At 39.4% G+C, this 21,687-nt stretch overlaps 2 protein-coding genes across 8 annotated transcripts in view; one reads left to right on the top strand and one right to left on the bottom strand.

Moving 5' to 3' along the window:
* The first annotated feature begins 1,292 nt into the window (after positions 1-1,292).
* On the top strand, positions 1,293-16,390 carry LOC114158363 (testicular acid phosphatase homolog). 4 transcript variants are annotated; one of them, XM_028039772.1, is made up of 12 exons: positions 1,293-1,446; positions 1,526-1,649; positions 4,200-4,295; positions 6,704-6,790; positions 9,541-9,696; positions 9,965-10,063; positions 12,064-12,159; positions 13,098-13,230; positions 14,220-14,314; positions 14,433-14,512; positions 14,807-14,988; positions 16,061-16,390. In XM_028039772.1, exons 2-12 carry the CDS (start codon positions 1,566-1,568, stop codon positions 16,168-16,170), a joined length of 1,218 nt encoding a protein of 405 aa, XP_027895573.1. In that variant the 5' UTR covers positions 1,293-1,446; positions 1,526-1,565; the 3' UTR covers positions 16,171-16,390. The 4 variants fall into 4 exon arrangements, with proteins under 4 accessions (XP_027895573.1, XP_027895563.1, XP_027895581.1 ...); XM_028039762.1 differs by having other exon boundaries at positions 14,406-14,512; XM_028039780.1 differs by lacking the exon at positions 9,541-9,696 and having other exon boundaries at positions 14,406-14,512.
* The window catches only part of LOC114158346 (myosin-binding protein C, fast-type-like), a 35,279-nt gene continuing 29,940 nt past the window's right edge, over positions 16,349-21,687 (bottom strand). For all 4 annotated transcript variants that reach the window (XM_028039723.1, XM_028039740.1, XM_028039732.1 and 1 more), the window contains 9 exons: positions 21,542-21,676; positions 21,276-21,443; positions 20,050-20,138; positions 19,050-19,245; positions 18,830-18,969; positions 18,592-18,751; positions 18,346-18,482; positions 17,216-17,402; positions 16,349-16,498 (listed from right to left, as the gene is read on the bottom strand). In XM_028039723.1, the coding sequence (XP_027895524.1) occupies positions 16,473-16,498; positions 17,216-17,402; positions 18,346-18,482; positions 18,592-18,751; positions 18,830-18,969; positions 19,050-19,245; positions 20,050-20,138; positions 21,276-21,443; positions 21,542-21,676 (1,238 nt within the window). In that variant the 3' untranslated portion in view covers positions 16,349-16,472. The remainder of the gene's footprint in view (positions 16,499-17,215; positions 17,403-18,345; positions 18,483-18,591; positions 18,752-18,829; positions 18,970-19,049; positions 19,246-20,049; positions 20,139-21,275; positions 21,444-21,541; positions 21,677-21,687) is intronic.

Raw genomic sequence — 21,687 nt, 5'->3', positions numbered from 1 at the left:
TAGCTCATATTTTGTTTCATTTTCAAGTTTTTTAAAAATAAAATCATTCCTATTGTTGGCCCACAAGCAGTCTATTGACCCATATTTTCTAAATGACTTGGTCCTGCCTGTCTTACACATTTTAAACATGACATCAACACAGCTCACACTCAGTAATCCCATTCTATATCCCACAAAGCTGCTTTGATACCAACACATACTTAAAGGCGTGCTAAGTAAGGGAAAACACCAGCGGCCCTGTCATTTTGGGCGAACCCGCAGCAGATGACGGTCGGCTTTAATGAGCGTTTGTGGCCAGGCCTTCATGTGTGTTTTTACTCACCAGAACACAATTGTTGAAGTCAGGTGCATACATCAGCATTTTGCTCATTTCTTTGTCACAGAGGTGTAAACACAGATTGACAACATGTGACCTTGCCTTTAGGGACTATACACTCGCTCCCTGAAGATCCAACTCTGACTTAAATCTGTCAAAGTTGCGTTTTAGGTCATGGACACAGAGAACGCACACTGTAAAACATTAGAAGCTGGTTTAACTTGAAAATGAAAGTCCACCTGCTGTCTTGAAAATGCAATTTAAGTCAACAAGAAAATTGTTTTGGTTTTAACTCAGAAATTAAAGTTCATGAAGTTGATTTAACAACAAGGGACAAGTTGTCTAAACATTGTTTTTCAAGTTCCTTTTCACATTCATCTTGAATTGAGAGTTTTAACTTATTGCTGCAATTTAAACCAAATTAAATCACAATATGCAAGAAAATCTGACCTGGTTTCTCTATCATTTTCACTCACAACATCAAGTTTAAATAACAACTTATTTTACTTTAGAATAATTGAACTTCTAGTTTTAAATCACATGAACCAAATTTGTGATCTGATGATGAATTTTATGAAACATCTCAATGAATTCAGCTCAGAAACATTTAGTGTGATCAGGACATTATCCTCAAGCTTTGCAAACTGTCAGCTGCATTAAAATAAACATTTTCCTTAATAACACAAGAGTCAGATCAATGTAACGCTTCATCTCAGGAAACAAAAACACGCCGCTAAGCATTCTGGGAAATAGTTCCCACTCTTTTTCTTCTTTCAGTTTTTTAAGTGTTAACCTAAAAACTTTGCTTATTCAACTCTTAATAAAAAGTTAACACAACTTACTGCTGTAAGTTTATCTTTCACAAAGTCAAACGTTTAGGTCCAAAATCTAAAACTCACTAAATTTATTTGATTTAAAGAGTAGACAATAGTAGGCACAACTAAATGTGGCTGAAATGTTTTACAGTGTGAAGGAGGGACAGAAAGATGAGGTCAGGTAGGACGACTATAAAAGTTAACTTCAACAAAACAAGAGCTTAACCAAAGTCTGCATCCTGATGCAGAAGATGTTGGATTCACAGAAACTGCTTGGTCAAGAATTTGACTAAAACAGCAACATGTGTGCCTGAGGTAAACACCGATGGAAATTTAAATCATGTTTTGGGGATTAGTCCCATTATGATTCTGTAACTTTTCCTCTTAAATTCAGGCGGGGATTTTTCAGACGAAGCAGCGTTTTGTGAGTCGACATGATGTGGACGACGTCGGGATGTTTCCACCTCCTCTGCTGCATCTGCTTGACCGAGTCCCAGCAGCTCAAGTTTGTTGTTGCTGTAAGTGAAACCATTGAAATCCTCAGCCATGACATGCGTTTTCTTTTTTTCTCCTGTAATACATCACACACGAGATGTTTGCATAGTGCAACTGATGGCATTTGTTTGTTGAACGCCATGATTTTAACATAGTCTGACAGCCTGCTTTGATTTGCAATGTTGCTGATTACGCTGCCGTAATCAGTTTTCTGCCCAGTGAGTATTATTTTATTTACACTTTTATCACAAAGGATTACTTTGAGCCTAGCCTCAGACAGCGGCGAGCATATCTCTCCCAGACACTGCGGCTTTGTTCATAAACCTCTTTATGTAACACTTCAGCACACAGTTGAATTACTTAAGGAGACACTACGCACAAAAACAGTCTTGTATCCTTTTCAAGCAGTAGACTGATTTTCAAATAGTGTTTTTTTTATTTAAATTCATAAAATTATGTTGCTGTTAGAATATTCAAATCCTCCAAATTATCTGAAAAATAAGTTCTTATCTTCCTGCAAGCATATACAGGGACAAATTTTAGGTTGTTTTATAATTATAGTATAATTAATAATAGAATTAACAAAATATTTTCCAAGAGACGACAGATAAAACTCCAGGTGTGTGCTGGCGGTGTGCATGCCGATAAACTCCATGAGAGGTTAGGCCGTGTTTCACTGTAAGACACCAACTGAGAAACAAGCGCAGAGACATGAAAAGCATGTCCAGTAAATAAAATACCTGCGTCCCACTTCTCCACCACTTCCCCAGTAAAAGCAAAGCCATGTAGGACACGAAGTACACGAAGGTGAACTGACAAAAGCAGGAAGGGTGTGACGGGACAGCGGCTGCAGGAACCACTCAAGGTTTCACTGTAAATCATCCATTTCTTTAATGAATTCACACCAGAACCTGTGAGGTCATACATGACCTTATCATTTATAACTCATACGTAATTACTTACTATGCATAGTGTGCAGTACAGCTGTTTTTTTTCTTTACATTCGGTTGTGACGTTTAAAATTATTATTTTTTTGGTTCTTAAATGAGCAAATTTGTGCTCACTGCAAAAACACCAAGTCTTACCAAGTATTTTTAGTTTTGTTTCTATTTCAAATATCTTATTATATTTAAAATAAGACTGAATTAACATACAGGTAACCTTTCAGCAAGATAAAGGAGCTTGTTTTAATCCAACAGTTCCTTTATATTAATGAATATTAATATAATATTCCACCAGCAGATAAATTTACTTAAAACAAGGGAATTTCCCCATTTCACAATAATCTGCCAGTGAAACTAGAACTGGGTTGCTAGGCGACAGGCTGGGCTTGCCTGGGGTTGCTAGGTAACGGCGCCAATGGAACTAAAACTTTTGGATAAATATTAAGGAATTATTTACTCAAAACAAGCCTCTTTATCTAACTGAAAGGCCAGTTTTGTCTTAAATCAAGTGTACTAAGATACGTCAACTTGAAAGAAAACTAAAAATATTTAAGATTTGTATTTTTGCAGTGTTAATCCTACACTGGCTCTTTTTGTTTGGGGTCTAAGTTTTAAAAAAACAGTTAATGTGTGTTTTGGTGTGATAAGGAGCAAATCGAAGGTTTCATAATCCAGTGAAATGTAACTCTGGGTTAAACACCTCCTCACAAAGGTGAGTCTGCACTGTAAAACATTTGAGTCGCATGTAGTTACTATTTCCAACTCTTTAAGTCAAATCAATTTAGTGAGTTTTAGATTTTGGACCTAAATGTTTGAGTTTAGGAAAGATAAACTTACAGCAGTAAGTTGTGTTAACTTTTTATTAAGAGTTGAATAAACCAGAGTTTTTAGGTTAGCACTTAAAAAACTGAAAGAAGAAAAAGACAGGACTGGGAACTATTTCCCAGAATGCTTAGCGGCGTGTTTTTGTTTCCTGAGATGAAGCGTTACATTGATCTGACTCTTGTGTTATTAAGGCAAATGTTCATTTTAATGCAGCTGACAGTTTGCAAAGCTTGAGGATAATGTCCTGATCACACTAAATGTTTCTGAGCTGAATTCATTGAGATGTTTCATAAAATTCATCATCAGATCACAAATTTGGTTCATGTGATTTGAAACAAGAATTTATTTTATTCTAAAGTGAAAATTATAGAGAAATCAGGTCAGATTTTATTGCATATTGTGATTTAATTTGGTTGAAATTGTTACATTAAGTTCAAACTCACAATTCAAGATTAATAAACTTAAAAACAATGTTTAGACAACTTGTCTCTTGTTGTTAAATCAACTTCATGAACTTTAATTTCTGAGTTAAAACCAAAACAATTTTCTTGTTGAATTAAATTTCATTTTCAAGGCAGCAGGTGGACTTTCATTTTCAAGCTAAACCAGCTTCTAATGTTTTACAGTGTGCAGGTTGATAACTCTATGACTCGTCTGCCTGCGCCTTAAATCCGGCCTGATTTGTTCCTAATCACCACTTTCTGTCTCACGGAGAGTTACTCCTTTAGCTAGAGGGCGTGATGAGCGCAGGAGCAGCAGCACCGCGTCTGAATTCATGCAATATAATCTGTTCTGACTTTTAAGGTGTTCCGACACGGCGATCGATCGCCTATTGAGTCATACCCCAGGGATCCGCATGGGGAGGAAGTCTGGGCTCAGGGCTTCGGACAGCTCACCGAGGTACATGTTGTTTCTTTCTGCTAAAACTTCCAGTTTTTAGGAGCATGAAGGGTAAAAGTGGAACAAACCACAGAATGAAAACCTTGAGCAGAAGGCATCATTCAAAAGTGAGCCAACATTAAATCTAGTAAACCAATAAAATAAAATGTTCTAATAATATCTATTATAATATCTAACAATATTTTTTAATATTTAAATTGGAGTAATTATTTGTCTATTTTATGCATCTAATTTGTATCAATTTGACTGTCGTACATCTGAACCTCTCAATAAATAAACAAATTATTTTCTTCTGATTCTGATGCATTTCATAAAAGCATTTTTATTTGTACATAAAGACTTGTTGCATAAAATATGTATTTGCTTGTGTTTTAATACTTTGAAAGTAACAAGCTAGTATCACAGGTTAATTAATCAGACTGTCAGCTGGCTGCAACTTCCTCCAATTTGATTATAAATAACAATAACTTGCTGTTTGTTATCATATTAGTCGCCTCACAGAGCTCGTTGCCTCCCCCACTCAACTCCTTCAGACTAGCCAGCAGCAATCAGCAAACATCTGATTCATACAAACTACTTCTCAGTTCAACGCTCCTAGGAACAGTTATTAACGGCATAATGGAGAAACATTGCTGTGATGATTGCTGAAGGCAGAATGTTGGAAAGAGGGGAACCTTCTTAAAGAGACAGAGGCCATTTTCAAGACGTCAAATTGCCAAGCTAATTTTCTTCTAAGTTTGATATATGCAGCATTTTTTCTAACAACTGAAAGTAACATATTGACTTATATGTGCTGTAAAATAGCATTAAGTGCCTGGAAAATACATAATATCTGCCCCTTTAAGCAGGAAACATCACCAAACAGATGGATTTGTCTTTTTTTGAGCGTGAGAAAAGTCTTTCAGCTTAAGACATTTTAGAAAACTGGTCACTCTTTACTTTCTCTGGTATCTTAATAGAAACTGCAACGTCTTTTTGTGCTTTTCAAAACATTACTTTTGTAACTTTTACCTTAAACCAAGGTAAAAGTTGAGATTATCAAACTACTATTTAACAGAGAAAGACGGTTGATGAACTGTAAGTAAGTAGAACACAAATACAAAATAATTAAGCAAAAATTAACAAATATTTCACTTCTTAAACAGATGGGAAGCAAAGCAGGTTGTCTCGGTTCACAGAGATCGGAGTCACTTAAAAATGTCATTTTACTGTTAAAATTTCACAGGTTTTTCTCTTTATGCTCCACTTCACTGTCAGGTTGATCAAATTCAACTGCAGTTCTGCACAAGCAGGAAGACAAACGATTAAACATTAACAAACCTGCTATTGTTCTCGCATGCTTTCTGAAATATGTATTGTGTTTTCATGTCTTGTTCTATTTTTAAATGCTTGGTTTAATGTTCAGTAGTTCAATGTGACACAGCTGCTAACATTTAAATCCGACCATATAAAGTTAAATGATGACAAATTGCAGACGGGCTTACAGATTTAATGAAAATTTACTGTAGATTATAACTTTATACTGTTTCAAACAAACTAATAGAATAATTTCCTGTGCCTTGGAGGATTTATACTCCCTAAGCCACAAATTCAATATTTTTATTGTGACAAAAACACAATAAGGGGGAAGAAAGACGACAGTTTTTAGATTGTTGACAAATAAATGTATGAAAGTGGGAAACATATGTTGGTTTTTATGTTATCTCAGATCAGCAGCATTTAAATTCAGGTTGAATCACAAACTCTGTTTGCTAATGAAGTGATTTATGACGGCAGTGTGAGAAATCAGGGCCTCGGGGTCAAAGGTCATTCATGTTTAGAGGCTTTGCTCCAAGCTCCTGCAGAAACACACATTTATTTAAGTCCAGTTTGCTTGCAGAGGTTTGTGGAGTAGACAAAATATTGTACTAAAATAAGAGTAGCTGTGCTTCAACATATTTCTACTCAAGTAAAAGTAAAAAATAGACGTCCAAGAAATTAGTAAAGTAAGAGAAAAAAAAGTATTTGGTTAAAATGTCTACTCAAGTGCTGAGTAACTGATCAAATTATCAATCATTAATATTTAATAATTACACCATGAGACAGACCAAAATATTAAGTTAGGTGGCAATTTAAATGACAATAATGACAAAATCAGGCAAAAGAAATTGTTTTGCAAATCAGTTTCTTTCAATAAAAACTGTCTGGTGGAGTTTTGGTTAAAACATGTTTTTCATTCAGTGGGAAGAAAATCCAGACATTTTACTCAAGTAAGAGTAGATATACTTCATCATAAAAGGACTGAAGTAGAAGTAAAAAGTACAAAATACACTTTGCTGTATTTAATGTTGATGTGTCATAAAATCCTGGCGAGACGTTCAGGGTGCATGTTTTCCACTTTCACCTCCTGCTCTCTGCTTCCCTTTCAGCTGGGCATGAAGCAGCACTTTGAGCTGGGCAGATTTCTACGCAGGCGCTACGGAAACTTCCTCAGTGAGGAATACAACAGCAAAGAGGTGTGTGTGACTCCTCATATTTTTTTTTCCAGCTCCGCTGTAATATCTGGATTCCCATGTACACCGCAGCTGCTGCAACGTGCGACAAGTTTTGCGTGTCTTTGCCGTCTGTGGCGGCTGCATGCAGTAATTTAATGACGATGACACATTGTGGTGGTATCGCTGCTGTGGCCTTGTTATATGCTGAATGGGGGGATAAGGCAGCCCTGGGAGCCACAGTTTGTACTGTATATATTTGGCAGCATGTAGGGTTGAGTGGGGCTGCAGGCTCAGCAGACTGTCATCATCAGGGCATGATTTCTGCTTCCATTCCCTCTTATTGTCTCCAAACTCTCCCCTTCCTCCTCCTCCTGGTTTAAAGTAACATGTAATTAATATGAAAATACCAACTCTTCTCGGTACCTGTCGTTGGTAATTTGCCTCCGAGTCGCTCTCAGCTTGTACCGAGCTTTCCCCCTGTGCTGCCACGTCTGCTTTAATTTCACAAAACTGGGGAAAAGGAGGATTTTTGGTGTCACAGAAGCATCTGAGCTTATCAGAGGGATTTACTGTGTACAAAAACCTGACACAGGGTGACAGAGGGAGGGAGACGAGCAAAGGCTGGTGTCAGAGGAGATCACAGCCAGCCGGATCTCCCACCTTCCTCCTTCCCGCATTTTTTCAAATCCTTCCCTTCACTTGATGATGTTTCAGCTGACCCACATAAAGCAGGGCAGAGATTGTGCATAGAAATTCATGTTTTTATTGGACAGTGATAGAAATATAATCAAACTGATGTCTTTAAAGCTTGTAGTTGTGGTGTAATGTGCTATTAAAAAAAAAGATTTTTCCTTTTCCAAATCATATAAAACCCCAAAATGTGTCTGAATCCTACGACGGCGTGTTAGGGAATCTGTAGATGGAAAGAAATGGAGCAGTGAATTTAGAAATTTTGAAATGAATCTCAGGAATTTTCTAGTGAAAGCAAGAAAATTTCTGAGTTCAAAAAGTTGAAAATTAGCAAGAAAAAAACGGATGAATCTTAGATATGATCTACTATGCTTTCAGAATTTTTGACTTTAGAAACTTTCTGAGATCAATCTCAAATTTTCTAGTTTTTTTCTAGAATTTCTTTTGACTTTTCAAGATCAGACATTTCTGAGTTATTTTCTAGGAAATGAGTCTTGATATTTCTGAGGTTTTTTGTTGCAATATTTTTTACTTTTGGAGCTAAAAACATTTTTCTTTTTTCTTTTTTCTAAAAAATTTCTTAAATTTTTCTAAAAATGTCCAAGTTTTTTTCAGAAAGTTTCTGACATTAATCTCAAAATCTCACATTTTGAGTTTTCAAGATCAGAAATTTCTACATTATTTTCTAGGAAATTAATCGTAAAATTTCAGATTTAGTTTTTTTTTGCAAATTTTTCAACTTTTGGAGCTAAAAAAATCTTAGTTTTTTTCTGAGCTTTTTGGGGAAATAATTTTTTTTCCTATCTACAGTGGCACTAACACACCATTGTATTCCATCACATGCGCCGCTGCGACAACAAAGGAAAACGTTGTGTTTCCTGTGTTTCCTCCTTTTTTCCTCCTCGATTCCTCCATGTTTCCTCCTTGTTTCCTCCTTGTTTCCACCATGTTTCCTTTTTGTTTCCTCCGTGTTTCCACCATGTTTCCTCCTTGTTTCCTCCTTGTTTCCACCATGTTTCCTCCTTGATTCCTCCGTGTTTCCTCCTTGTTTCCACCATGTTTCCTCCATGTTTCCTCCTTGTTTCCTCCGTGTTTCCTCCTCGTTTCCACCATGTTTCCTCCATGTTTCCTCCGTGTTTCCTCCATGTTTCCTCCTTTTTTCCTCCTCGTTTCCTCCATGTTTCCTTCTTGTTTCCTTTGTGTTTTCTCCGTGTTTCCTCCATGTTTCCTCCTTGTTTCCTCCGTGTTTCCTCCTTGTTTCCACCATGTTTCCTCCATGTTTCCTCCTTGTTTCCTCCGTGTTTCCTCCTCGTTTCCACCATGTTTCCTCCATGTTTCCTCCGTGTTTCCTCCATGTTTCCTCCTTGTTTCCTCCTCGTTTCCTCCATGTTTCCTTCTTGTTTCCTCTGTGTTTTCTCCGTGTTTCCTCCATGTTTCCTCCTCGTTTCCACCATGTTTCCTCTGTGTTTTCTCCGTGTTTCCTCCATGTTTCCTCCGTGTTTCCTGCTTGTTTCCACCATGTTTCCTCCATGTTTCCTCCTTGTTTCCTCCGTGTTTCCTCCTCGTTTCCACCATGTTTCCTCCATGTTTCCTCCATGTTTCCTCCATGTTTCCTCCATGTTTCCTCCTTGATTCCTCCGTGTTTCCTCCTTGTTTCCACTATGTTTCCTCCATGTTTCCTCCTTGTTTCCTCCGTGTTTCCTCCTCGTTTCCTCCGTGTTTCCTCCTCGTTTCCACCATGTGTCCTCCATGTTTCCTCCTCGTTTCCTTCTTGTTTCCTCTGTGTTTTCTCCGTGTTTCCACCATGTTTCCTCCTTGTTTCCACCATGTTTCCTTCTTGTTTCCTCTGTGTTTTCTCTGTGTTTCCTCCTTGTTTCCTTCTCGTTTCCACCATGTTTCCTCCTTGTTTCCTCCGTGTTTCCTCCATGTTTCCTCCGTGTTTCCTCCTTGTTTCCTCCATGTATCCTCCGTGTTTCCTCTGTATTTCATCCTTGTTTCCTCCATGTTTTCTCCTTGTTTCCTCCGTGTTTCCTCCTTGTTTCCTTCGTGTTTACTCCGTGTTTCCTCCATGTTTCCACCAGCTTTATGTCCGGAGCACCGACTACGACCGCACTCTGATGAGCGCCCAGGCCTGCCTGGCTGGGATGTTCCCCCCCACCAGACGCCCGCCTCCCATCATGCCCCAGTTACTGTGGCGGCCCATTCCAGTGCACACCGTCCCTCGGGCCCAGGATAAGGTGGGCTGCTGAGCCAAATAAATATTTCCTTTTCATCCAGCAGCACAGCTGTACCCAAACCCTGCATAAATTTAGTGGGGTCCCCGGCTTCATGCTGCTGTCAGAGTTCCAGCTGAACTTGACGCCATTCAGGGCTTGTTGTTTTACAGTGTAAAGCGACGGTATATTTATACTCCGAAGACTTGCAGCATTTACTTTAAGCAGGGCTTAAAGTAAATGCTTCTTTACTTGTGTGTCTTTTTAATGCTTTCATTCTCTGTTGTTGAAGCTTTTGAAGTCTCCAGGCAAAGACTGTCCGAGGTTCAGAGCTTTGATGACGGAGACCTTTGAGAGCGCCCCCTACCAGAGGTTCGTCCGGGCTCACCAGGTAGGATGGACCCCAAAAAAATGACAAACTCCACCTGGGAAACCCCTTTTATCCATCTGTCTGTGTGTTGCCACAAATGTTGACATATTTTATTCAGATTTGATGGTTTTAATGGGCATAAATGTGTGAAAACGTCAGGAAGTTTGAATAAATTTGTAAACACAGTTTACAAATTCTCCAGACCAAATTTCATGCTAAATTTTAGACAGTCATATTACGGAATCATTAAAAAAAATGTGTGATTTCACAAATCTCTAATTATGTTTTAAAAACTTCGGCTCAGTATGTGTCTTTAAAAACATTCAAATTCAGTCCAGAAACAGATTTTAATTTAGTGCCGACTTCACTGTGAAGCTGGAAATCTCCAGCGTTAGCCTCGTTAGCTAACAGCTGCATACAGATATAAGGCGGTAAAGTGCGATGCTCCTTTTCCCCCATTTATAAAATCCACAAATAATCAATAAAAACCCTATTTGGGGTGCAGCAGACTTAACTTTTCTTGTTTTTTGAATGCATGACGCCCCACAGAAAGTAGCGCCCTGGGTGGAGAACCCTCAGCATCTGCTGTACTGTCAGCTGCTAGAGGAGTGAGGAAATAAAAGCAATCAAAACTGAATCTGATTCGCTAATTTTCACTTCTGGTTACACAGAAGTTAGCATTAGCATAGCATCACAGCTAGCTGCCATAAACCTTGGCATTAAAGCAGAAAGTTTATATTTTTTCGTCCTGCAGCAAAGAAATGAAGCAACTGGATTGAAATGATTCACATGCAGGCAGCAGGTTATCTGAAGAAAGCTTATTTACATCGTCTGGTTCCACCTTAAGAAGGTCGTCACCTTTCCTTTCTGTTTTTCTCGTCTCTTTCCCGGAGCCATGTCCCTGTGAACTTGTGAAATCTTGTTTATCGCTCATTAATTTCAGAGCAGATTTACACAATCCTGCTGGATTTACTGCTAAACACTATTTTCGTAATTTCGGCTGTTTGGTATGTAAACAAAATTGCGCATTTTTGCTGAAATCGCTGCAGTTCACAGGGGCTGCTGCCGCCGACACAATCAGCACTTCCAGTGGACGTGTTAGTTATGCACCAGGCATCGTGTCCTCTCGCTGATTTTCTCAGGCACGGTGACTCCAGTGCCTACAAAAAGCTGCACAGTGCAATTTCTCTCACATTCTCAGAGACACTAATTAACGGTTGGATTAAATTAGATAAGGAATTACAATGAAACAGTTTTAATTAAACCGGGTCCCATGCGCTGCTTGCTAAGGAGGTGTTGGAGATCAGGCCAGGGCCGCTGCTGTTAAATATGAACACCCTCTGCTGTACCTGCAAGAACCGGGTGGAGACGCTTCACACTGTCCGTTTTTCATTTTAGAACCAACACGTTTCATACAAAGTGATTCACAGCAACGAATAAAGGTCAGAGAAACCTGCATAAATGTAAAAAAAAGTCAAGACTCAATGGGCGAAACTGAACAATTCTGTAAAAATTGGAGACATATTTAAGATTTATCTGAAAAGAAAAAGAACTGCATATAAATTTGAGGCTTTTGTTGATTTATGGACTGATTTCAACGTCCCAATACAGGCCCAACTTTTTAGCTCAATCAATTCATTTTCCACCTGGTTGAGTTTTCGTACCATCAGTTAAATTTGTTGTGTCCTTTTGGAAATCAGTTCATGTGTTTGATATCAAAGCATCCAAATATGTTCACGTTTCAGGCAGCTGGCTTTTGACTTTTCTCATTTAATTCAAACACTGAAATTGTGTTTTTTCGACATTAGCAGAATATTGACAAAGGTTGAGCGTCTTTGTAACGGAAACGCGGAAACTACTTTTACCGTGATATGCAGCCACATAATGGCTTAAAAAAGCGCAGACAAAATGCAATACACTGAGTAACTTTTAACTAAATGTGTGTGTGTGTGTGTGGGTGTGTGTGTGTGTGATTTTGACTGGAGAAAATCCTGATCTAAGTCCTTCTGTTTGACCTGCAGAGCTTCGTGGAGAGGCTTTCTAACCACACCGGCTACCCCGCGTCCCGACTGGTTGGCAAAAAAATCTGGAGGGTTCACGACACTCTGACCTGTCAGGTTTGATTCACATAAAATGTATAATTTTTATAAGGTTTCAAAATTAAAGGTAAATTAAATTGAACTAATTTTTTCCCATTTCCACCACAAACTTCAGATTTTCTGCAACTGATCAGCACAAAGTTTTGTGTAAATGTCAAGTGAGAGAAAAATTATACAGGCTAGAGCTGGCCAGCAGAATTTTAGTGGTGGTGGCAGCATCATGCTGTGGGAAAATGAAAACAGATATCCACTGCTTTGTCCCAAAATACAAAAAAATTCAATTTGAATGAATACTTTTATAAACCCCTCTGTATTCATGCTTTAGTTGTCTTTAATTTATTCAAGGAAAATTTACAAGAAAAATCACCTGTTCACATTTTTTCATAAATCATAACTGAAATTTTCCAAAAATGCAGTATAAGGAGCCATTTATTTTTCTTTGCGCTGATTGGCTGTTTTTCCAAACACAGAAGTAAAGCAGACTGTAAGTTTAGTTTATGTTTTAGTACTAAGATGTTTTCCACTGTGTGAATTAATGCATATTAATGCATATTTGGTGTTTGAACTATTAAAATAAGCAGTTATAAGAGTTTCTTAAGCATTTCTTGCCTCTAGCTGCGGATTAGAAGCAGAAAAAATAAAATAAGGGGAAAATAGTTTTCTCTTAATGGATGGTGATAATGTTCATACTTCCAATCAGACTTGAAATGGAGAACAAATGGAAATATAGTAATTAAAGTCTCTGACATGGGAGCTTTCTGGGCCAGGTTGCTCTCGCTCACTCACACTTGCAAAATGAGCATCTGTTATCTTCCTACTCTAATCTAAAAATAGACGGGATCACAGAAACAATGTAACGCAGCAAATTAACCCCCTTTTCTTTCTCTCTTTTTATATTTTATTTCCCATGTCCACGTGTCGGTGGAACGTAACTAATAACAGTTTTTCGTGCACAGAGGATCCACAACTTGACTCTCCCTCGCTGGGCCACGCAGGACGTCCTGGAAACGCTGCGGAGGATCGCTTCCTTCGAGGTCACATACAGCATCCTCAGTCACAAGCGGAGAGAGAAGGCCCGGCTCTCTGGAGGTGGGAACTCACTTTACACTGTAAAACTGTAACTAGGTGAGCCACATTTAGTTGTGTCTACTATCTTCTACTCTTTAAGTCAAATAAATTTAGTGAGTTTTAGATTTTTTTAGACTTTTTATTCATTTTGTCAAACCTCCAAGAGTTGAATAAACAGAGTTTTTAGGCTAGCACTTAAAAAAACTGAAAGAAGAAAAAGACAGGAGTGGGAACTATTTCCCAGAATGCTTAGCGGCGTGTTTTTGTTTCCTGAGATGAAGCGTTACATTGATCTGACTCTTGTGTTATTAAGGCAAATGTTCATTTTAATGCAGCTGACAGTTTGCAAAGCTTGAGGATAATGTCCTGATCACACTAAATGTTTCTGAGCTGAATTCATTGAGATGTTTCATAAAATTCATCATCAGATCACAAATTTGGTTCATGTGATTTGAAACAAGAATTTAATTTATTCTACAGTAAAATAAGTTGTCATTTGAATTTCATATTGTGAGTAAAATAATACTCACCATTTTAAATCCAGACTACAACCCCACTTGGTTAGAGTTGGTTTTGAAACATAATCAATGAAGCAATAATCAATGATCTGATGTGTAACGATCTTAAAATTAAACACTTCAGTTGTTGACTGTGTTTCTATGACTTTGTGTTTTTATGACGTAAAGCACTTTAAACTGCCGTGTTGTAGAAACATGCTGTAAAAATGAAATTAAATTTTATCTGCAGCACAGTGTGGAGATAAATATATCAGTGTGTGTGTGTGTGTGTGTGTGTGTGTGTGTGTGTGTGTGTGGCGGGAGCTGTGTAACCTATGTGGCTGCTGGCCCATGCTTTGTTTTCGCCTCAAACGAAGTGCAGTGTTGACTCCCGCGTGAGCTGATGGGACGGAGATGGCGGCGCCAGAGGAAGCGGCTCAACGGGGTCAAGAGGATTCTGTTGGTGTCTGCGGAAAACGCATTTGCTCTGTTGACTCTGTGTTAATTTGCCAGGGGTGTTGCTAAACGCCATCCTGAGGAATTTCTCCGACGCCATTGAGCGCAGCAGCAGCGGCGGCGGCGCGCTGAAATTCATTATGTACTCAGCTGTAAGTTCAGCGTCTCACATAAACTGGCTATCTGTGTCGCCAAGTGCTGCTTCACCTCCCCTCACGTCCTCACTGCTTGCACTTATCCTAGCATGACTCCACACTCATCACCCTGCAGGCAGCGCTGGACGTCTACGACGGCCTCCTGCCTCCCTACGCTGCCTGTCAACTCTTTGAGTTCTACCAGGAGGATGATGGGTAATGACTTTCTTCCAGTCTGTTCTCCACGCACTCTGCTATTTGCATATTCAAGTGCGGGATCTAGGTCAGACGCGCACACACATACACTCACACGCATTTTGAGTTATTGCATTCTTCTTTTTAGTTGAATGAACCATTCAAATATATTTTCCGTTTTAAAATCCGATGGAGGCCGGGCGTCCGTCCAGCGCCGCTTTGGGCAAATTAGCACAGAGTGCAAAAAACCCCATTTACATAACACTTCCCACAAGTGTGTGTCATCTTATTGTGCTCATGCTAATAATCACCCAGATCCTATTCAGTGGAGCTGCATTACCGTAATGACTCCTCGTCCGAGCCCTACCCCAGCCGTGTGCCGGGCTGCGGCGGCCTGAGCCGCTGCCCTTTGACCTCCTTCACCGAGCTGGTGCGCGACGTGATGCCGGCCGACTGGGAGGCCGAGTGCGGCGTCAGGACCAGGTGGTCCAGCACAGGTAGGGGGAAACGGTTCTACCGTAATTACATTTAAAAATCAGATTGCGTCAATATTTTACTGTTCATATTTACACAAAACAAATGTATATGTTTCTCTTGGGCTCGATTGAATACATTTATTTTCAGTAACAGGATTTGGGTCACTTTGTTTCAAAATGTCTGCAAGTTTAAGAAAGAATAAAAGCTGATTTTGGATTTTCAGTGAAAGTCTCTTGGTTTCACCTTTTGTTAAAACTTAGTTACAAAATACTTTGTTTTGTACTTTACATTTTGCTCTAAGAAAATTATGCTGGAAACAATTTTTACCCTGATTGCAGATTAAAAGTCTCCATCTGCATTGTGTCATTTTTTAATTTCAGTTGGGGGGCCGCACAAAATCAGCCCAAAGGTCGCAAATGGCCCCCGGACCGCACTTTGGACCCCCCTGCACTATATGATTTAAATAAAGTCATAGTCAAAAATTACAGCAACCCTCTTAAAATTCAGACCAATTGAGAATCTGTGTCATAATTTTAAAAATGTGGATCCAAAATATTGATACCTGATCAGTATCAGATCGACAGTAGTGCTGTAAAATCAGCAGGTTAGTTTCAGATTTCCTCTTGAAATTTTTATTTTAGTGTCGTTTCTCATAAAAGATTTTATTTTGATTTGCTGTAAAATCTTTTTGCACTTTTGATTTAGGAAAACTTGCACACAAATGTTACTTTTTTTCAGTTTGTCATGTTAACATGTAGTTTGTAAAGACCTATAAGCTTCATTTGAATTCTGTCCTCTTTTTTAACAGAACAATAAGAATAATTTTAAAAAACACCTAAAGATCATAAGTTTGATGATAGAGCTTCAGCTGTTTCACTTCATAATTATGCTTTGTTTTGGTCTATTTCATAAAATTCATATGAAAACAAAATCATTTTGGCTTAATGTGACAAAATTCAAGGCGTATGAATACTTTTTCAAAAATCTGTTTGTTTCTGAAACAGTTAATGTATTTCATAATCTTATTTTATTTATTTATTTTTTTTAACTAAAACGCATAAACGCCTAAAGACGAACTGTTGTTTCCTGCAGGTATCATTACAGCTCTTGCAGTGGCAGTGGGCGTCCTGGGAGTGGCGCTGTTGTGCAGCATAGCGGTGGCTGTCCACCAGCGGACAGCGTCCTACTCCAGGGACCTGTAGAGCAGGAAACCACCAGATGTGCCAAAAATAAGAACAACTGCCAAGTATTTAACCAACCTGGGACAAGTTCAGGAGTTTGTTTTCTCATTCTAAGAATATTGTGTCTGAATATTAATGTGACTAAAATAATTCACGATACATTTGAGAAATTTAAACAGAAATAAGATGTAAGGGGAAATCTGTGGAGCAGATCAATAAACTTTATTTGAATCACTGGTAATAACTTGTATCCTTCATAGTGACATTCACTCTTCATTTGCAGCTTGGTTCACATGATTTCACATTCTCTGCTGCTTGGCTCCTCATTTTTTCTCCGGCTCTATGGCAACTGTGGAGCAGAAACACTTAGGTTAGAATCAAACGCTGGAAAAGTTATAAAAGGATGAAGAACAGGTTGATAAAAAGAAACATGTTTCAGGTAGTTTAGCTCAAATACTTCAGCAGATTTCTGTATAATGCACGGTGCTAAACAAATACAGTACAACACTAAATGCTAATGCAGGTCAATGAAGCAAATCAACTGTAAAATCTAAAAATAAACGCATAAAATTTGTCTGACTGGCCATATTTGTAAATAAAAGAAATAACTGGAAAACCTTCACTAGTGCAAAACTACTTAAATCTTTTGTTTAATAACCTAGCAGTATTTACTGTGGTTTGATAAACGATGAGCGGTTTGTATGGGAGACTGTGAGCCAGCATTGGTCTGATATTGAGGATGTGGATTAAATCCACAAACGGTTTGCCATAAGCACATTATTCTATCATCTTTGAGCTTGCCGTTGTTTGCTGTATCGCTGGTTGCACCATTCTGCATGTCACGATTGCATTGGTTTGGTGTGGACTGCTGAAGCTAGCAGCTAAGTATAAAAGGATTAAAAACATGTTTATCACTTTCCAAGTGAAAGTGGTGATCCCTGGTTACTTGTTTTAAGTCATGAGGTTTCCTTTTAAATATATTTACAAAACTGAAGCCAAGAATTTATGTGACAAATAACTTTTCCACCATTTTTCGGCCAGGCCTGCCTCTGCAGCCGGTCCTTACCTCGGACGTCCAGCTTGCACTCCACCTCATCCTGACCCAGGTCGTTGACCGCCATGCAGCAGTATTTGCCTGCGTCGAAAGTGCTCGGCTTGCGGATGTTGAGCGTCAGAACTCCCTGGTTGTTCTGCATCAGAAACTTGGGATCCCCCCCGATGATCATTCTGTTCTTCATCCATACGATCTTGGGCTGGGAGGTGCAGAATGCCGAGATGCAGTGAACTGGCTCGTGGCATGTCAAGACTTTATTACAACCGCAAAAATCAATGGATTTTACTTGGATGTCATTTGGTTGACCAACACAACGTACAAAAAACTGGGAGATGAAAAGCACATAGAACGTGGTTTTCAAACATTTTGGACAAAATCAAAATCTAGAAAATGTAGTGTGGATTTATTTTCAGTCGCTTAAATCAACACTTTGTACAAAAACCTTTTACTGCAAGTACAGATGCAGAACTATTAGGCTTCATGCACCCAAAGTCTGACATGTTTTTCTATCCATCTTTCCAGAATGGATCAAACCCAATTTCTTAGTTTTAGTATACTTCCTCGTGTTTGTTCAATGAGAGTTTCAATAAATTTGAAAATAGAATTAAATGGAGTTACTGTGAGCAGTTTAGTAACACAAATCAAAGTGGGTTTGTTTTTCAAGAGCAAATATTTGTGTTGTTTTAATTCAATAATTTTCCTAACTCTGATCAAAGTCCGCACAGCATTCTGGGGGATGTAGGCAGAGGAAAGGCTTTAGCCTCTCCACCCTTTTTAGCTAGCTACGCAAAGTGAGTGGGATCAACTAACTCACTCGCTCTTTGGTTGTCCAGCAACAACATGTTGTGTCACTTGTGCAGCAGCAGTTTCAGGTTTTGTCATAACTGCTTAAAAATAAAAAAAACAACAGCGTGGAGCCAAAGGAGAAAACGGCTGCAACATCTCGAGAGGAAACGGAATAAAGCAGGAAAATCAGGACAACAGTTTGGCGCTATCTCAAATATTTAAAACAACAAACTATCAACTGAGATATTGAGATATGGTTTTCAGCCACATAAATAAAATAAAATATTTTGAATTTAGTGGCTGTAATGTGACAAAATATAATATTTTTTCAAGCTTATTACAGCTGGCTGGTTTACCTTGGGAAAGCCCCTCACAGAGCAGGTGATAGCGGTGCTGTACCCAGCAACAACAGACCGGTCCACCAGCGGCTGGGTGAACTTAGGCGCACAGGCCATGTCCTTTTCCTTAAAGCCAACCTGTTTGAGCTCCAGACCTGAGGTGAGACAAAACATGGCACAGAGAACCCAGTTTATTTTGTTTCAAAGCCACATTTTAGGAATCTGCAGGTCACACACCGGTGTGAGATGAACACACGGCCTCACCTGTCTTAGACACGACGGCCGTGTTCTTGCTCATCCGCGGCTCCTCGCTCAGACCGCACAGGTTCTCGCTGTAGACCCGGAACATGTACTCATTACCCATGATCAGGTCGGACACCGTGCAGTTTGTACGTCTGTTGTGTTCGTAAACAGTGAACCATTCCTGATGGAGGGGAATGTAATATGTTAGAAGAATGAATGAAACATTGATCATTTGGATCATTCGGTCAAATTTGTCTACCTTAGTCTTCATGTCAGCTTTCTGGATGGTGTATCCGGTGACCTCACAGTTGCCGTCGTCTTTTGGGGGCTCCCACTCCAACGCGGCGTTGAACCCCCACACATCTGTCACCCTCACATTCACTGGAGGCCCCGGCCTCTCTGTTCGGGTTAGTTTAGCGACATTAAAACCATTTTTTCCCAGTTTCACATCCATGTTTTCTGAATGATGTCGACTTTACCGATGATGCGGATGTTGATGGTGGCTCGGTCCTCCATGTTCTCGATCTTGAGGACCAGCTCGTACGTCCCGGAGTGCTCTCTCTCTGCTGAGCGGATGAAGAGGATGCTGTCTACGTTCGTGTTGCGGACGTTCACCATCTTGGGGTCGACCGGCTGGCCGTCCTTCAGCCAAGTTGCAACGGGATGCGGCTTACCCTGTGAGCCAGAGGAAAATTCATTCAAGAAAACTAAAATTACACAAGCTGAGACTTTTTGAGGCCTTTGTAGACAAATTCTCTTAAAAATCAAAAATTCATCTTTGATTGCAGGAGTGTAATCTCACACAACCCCAAATTCTAGAGAAAATGAAAACAGAGAGAAGGAGCAAATTAAACCATCATCAGGCAGGATCATATCCCCTACTCAAACATCTCTGCCCGGTTTTCTAGCAGATAGATTCAAAGAGGCGCAGCAAAAGCAAAGGCGGTAGATTAGCAGTGCTAGCTAACAACTGAAGGTGCCATCCAGGACGTTACTGTGGAATATCATCTGGTAAAATGGTACTGCGATACAGCGACAGTCTTCAGTCAGAGGCCTCTTCAGATGTGCTGCAAGATGGACTGCTACCAGAGGCCCCTCCTGTTACAACAACATTTAATTTCTCTTTTGGGATTAACTAGATATATTTTTAATTTGAATGTGAAAACCCAGGTTTAACCTGCAAGCAGGGAAAGTGAGCACAGGCCATGCATGTCCTTTTCCTTATAGGCAGCCTGTTTGAGCTCCAGACCAGAGGTGAGACGAAACATGGCACAGAGGAAGCGAATGAAAATATCCATCGCTCATTGTTAAAGAAATACAGGGAAGAGTAGCAACGAGGGGTCACCGAATCTCCATAACAACCATTTATTTTAAGCCTTTTTTGTTCGTCTAAAACATGAGAGGCAATAATGGTTGAGCTGCAGAGTTAAACAGAAAGAAACGCAGGCTGATGTGTTTGGAGCTCGTCCTGAATCTAACCTGGAATGGGATGGTCAGGTTGATCTTTTCTCCAACCTTCCGGATGTATTTTGTTCTCAGCTCACGTGGAAGACGGATCTTTGGGTGCTCTGAGGCCGAAAGAAAAAAAAAAACACCAGTTAAAACACAATAGGCTTTGCTAATTTAATTGGTCATTTTGAATCAGTAGGTTTCTAAATATACAGCAACAGTAAAATGTTCATATTCATTTATAATGAGAATGAATGCAGGCGGGTTTATTTGATGTATTTTAGGATGGAGTGATAACACCACACACATCTATGGGGATTTACAAAAACAACAATTTATTACATTTATTGAGGGTTTTGAAAGTTCTTCATACAGACTCTACCCACTAAAATTTTTGATAAATGTATCTTTGCAAATTTCCCATCAACTACATGCTTTCAGTAGCCATTAAAAGCTTCTGCTGTTGACCCTTTGCACATGATGTCACGCTCTCCAGAGCTCCGCCCACTCCGCCATGACGGAGGTCTGAACAACCCAGGCGGAAAGGAAAAGGAGAGTTCAGTAGCAACTAGTTGCATTTACTTGAGTAACTTTTTTTTTTTGGTTTACTGCGCTGTACTTTTAGCTTTTACTTGAATAATTTTATTATGAAGTATCTTTACTCTTACATAAAACTTTACTTAGTAAAATTTCTGGATTTTCTGAAATGAAAAACAAACATGTTTTAATCAAAAATTCACCAGACAGACACAAGCCTGCAGATTTTGTTAAAGTTTCATCATTTTCTTATTGAAAAGAATTGATTTGGAAAAATTATTTTCTTATTTTGTATTTAGTTAATTATATGAATTATTTTTATTTTGCTCTTTCAAATATTTACACCAAACTTTAAATTTTGGTCCATCTGATGTAATTTAAAAATTAAATGATTACTGTTTTGATCAGTTACTCAGTACTTGAATAACCTTTTTACCAAATAACATCTTATTCTTACTTAAACGATTTCTTTGGACAAATAAAAATATAATTTTAACCTTTGAGTTTGCTACAGGTCATCTGAATAAATATTAGTGGGAATATAGGAACAGTATGTATAATCTTGAGCCTTTAGGGTTAAAAGGAAATCTGTATTATTTTATAAACTTGACATTCATGAGTGCTTGGCTTTAACGGCTCTGAGTTAAAACCTCTGACATGCTGTAGCAAGTTCTATGAAGTCTCTTTTACTCGCTCTCATCTGAAGCCGTTTCACTCACCAACAATCTCGCGGATGGTAACGGGCTGTGACAGAGTCGCGGGCGGACTGCGGCCGGCTATGTTTACTGCCACCACCCTGAAATTGATCTTCTCTCCCACTGGGAGGCCACGCACCACAAATCCCTGCTTCTCCCACAGGTCCGTGTTTGCGGCTACCCACTCGGTGTCTAACAGCAGCAACAAAAAGCAGCACATAGTAAGTCACAGCGGGAGCAGTGTTAACCTCTCCGAGTCTGCTTCGGCCAGCAGCGTGGGGCTGTCATACCTCCCTCCTTGCAGTACTCGATAACGTAGCCGTCCAGGCCACCAGCTCCAATCTTCTCCGGGGCGAGCCACCTCAAGCTGCATGTGCTGTCTGTCACATCGTGGACCGTCAGACGCGTCGGCTCGCTGGTTGGGGCTGAAGGTGAC

This window comes from Xiphophorus couchianus, chromosome 2 (genome assembly GCF_001444195.1).
Source record: "Xiphophorus couchianus chromosome 2, X_couchianus-1.0, whole genome shotgun sequence".
Classification (NCBI taxonomy): domain Eukaryota; kingdom Metazoa; phylum Chordata; class Actinopteri; order Cyprinodontiformes; family Poeciliidae; genus Xiphophorus; species Xiphophorus couchianus.
The sequence above is the reverse complement of the archived record's forward strand: the minus strand, read 5'-3'. Positions and strand labels throughout refer to the sequence as shown.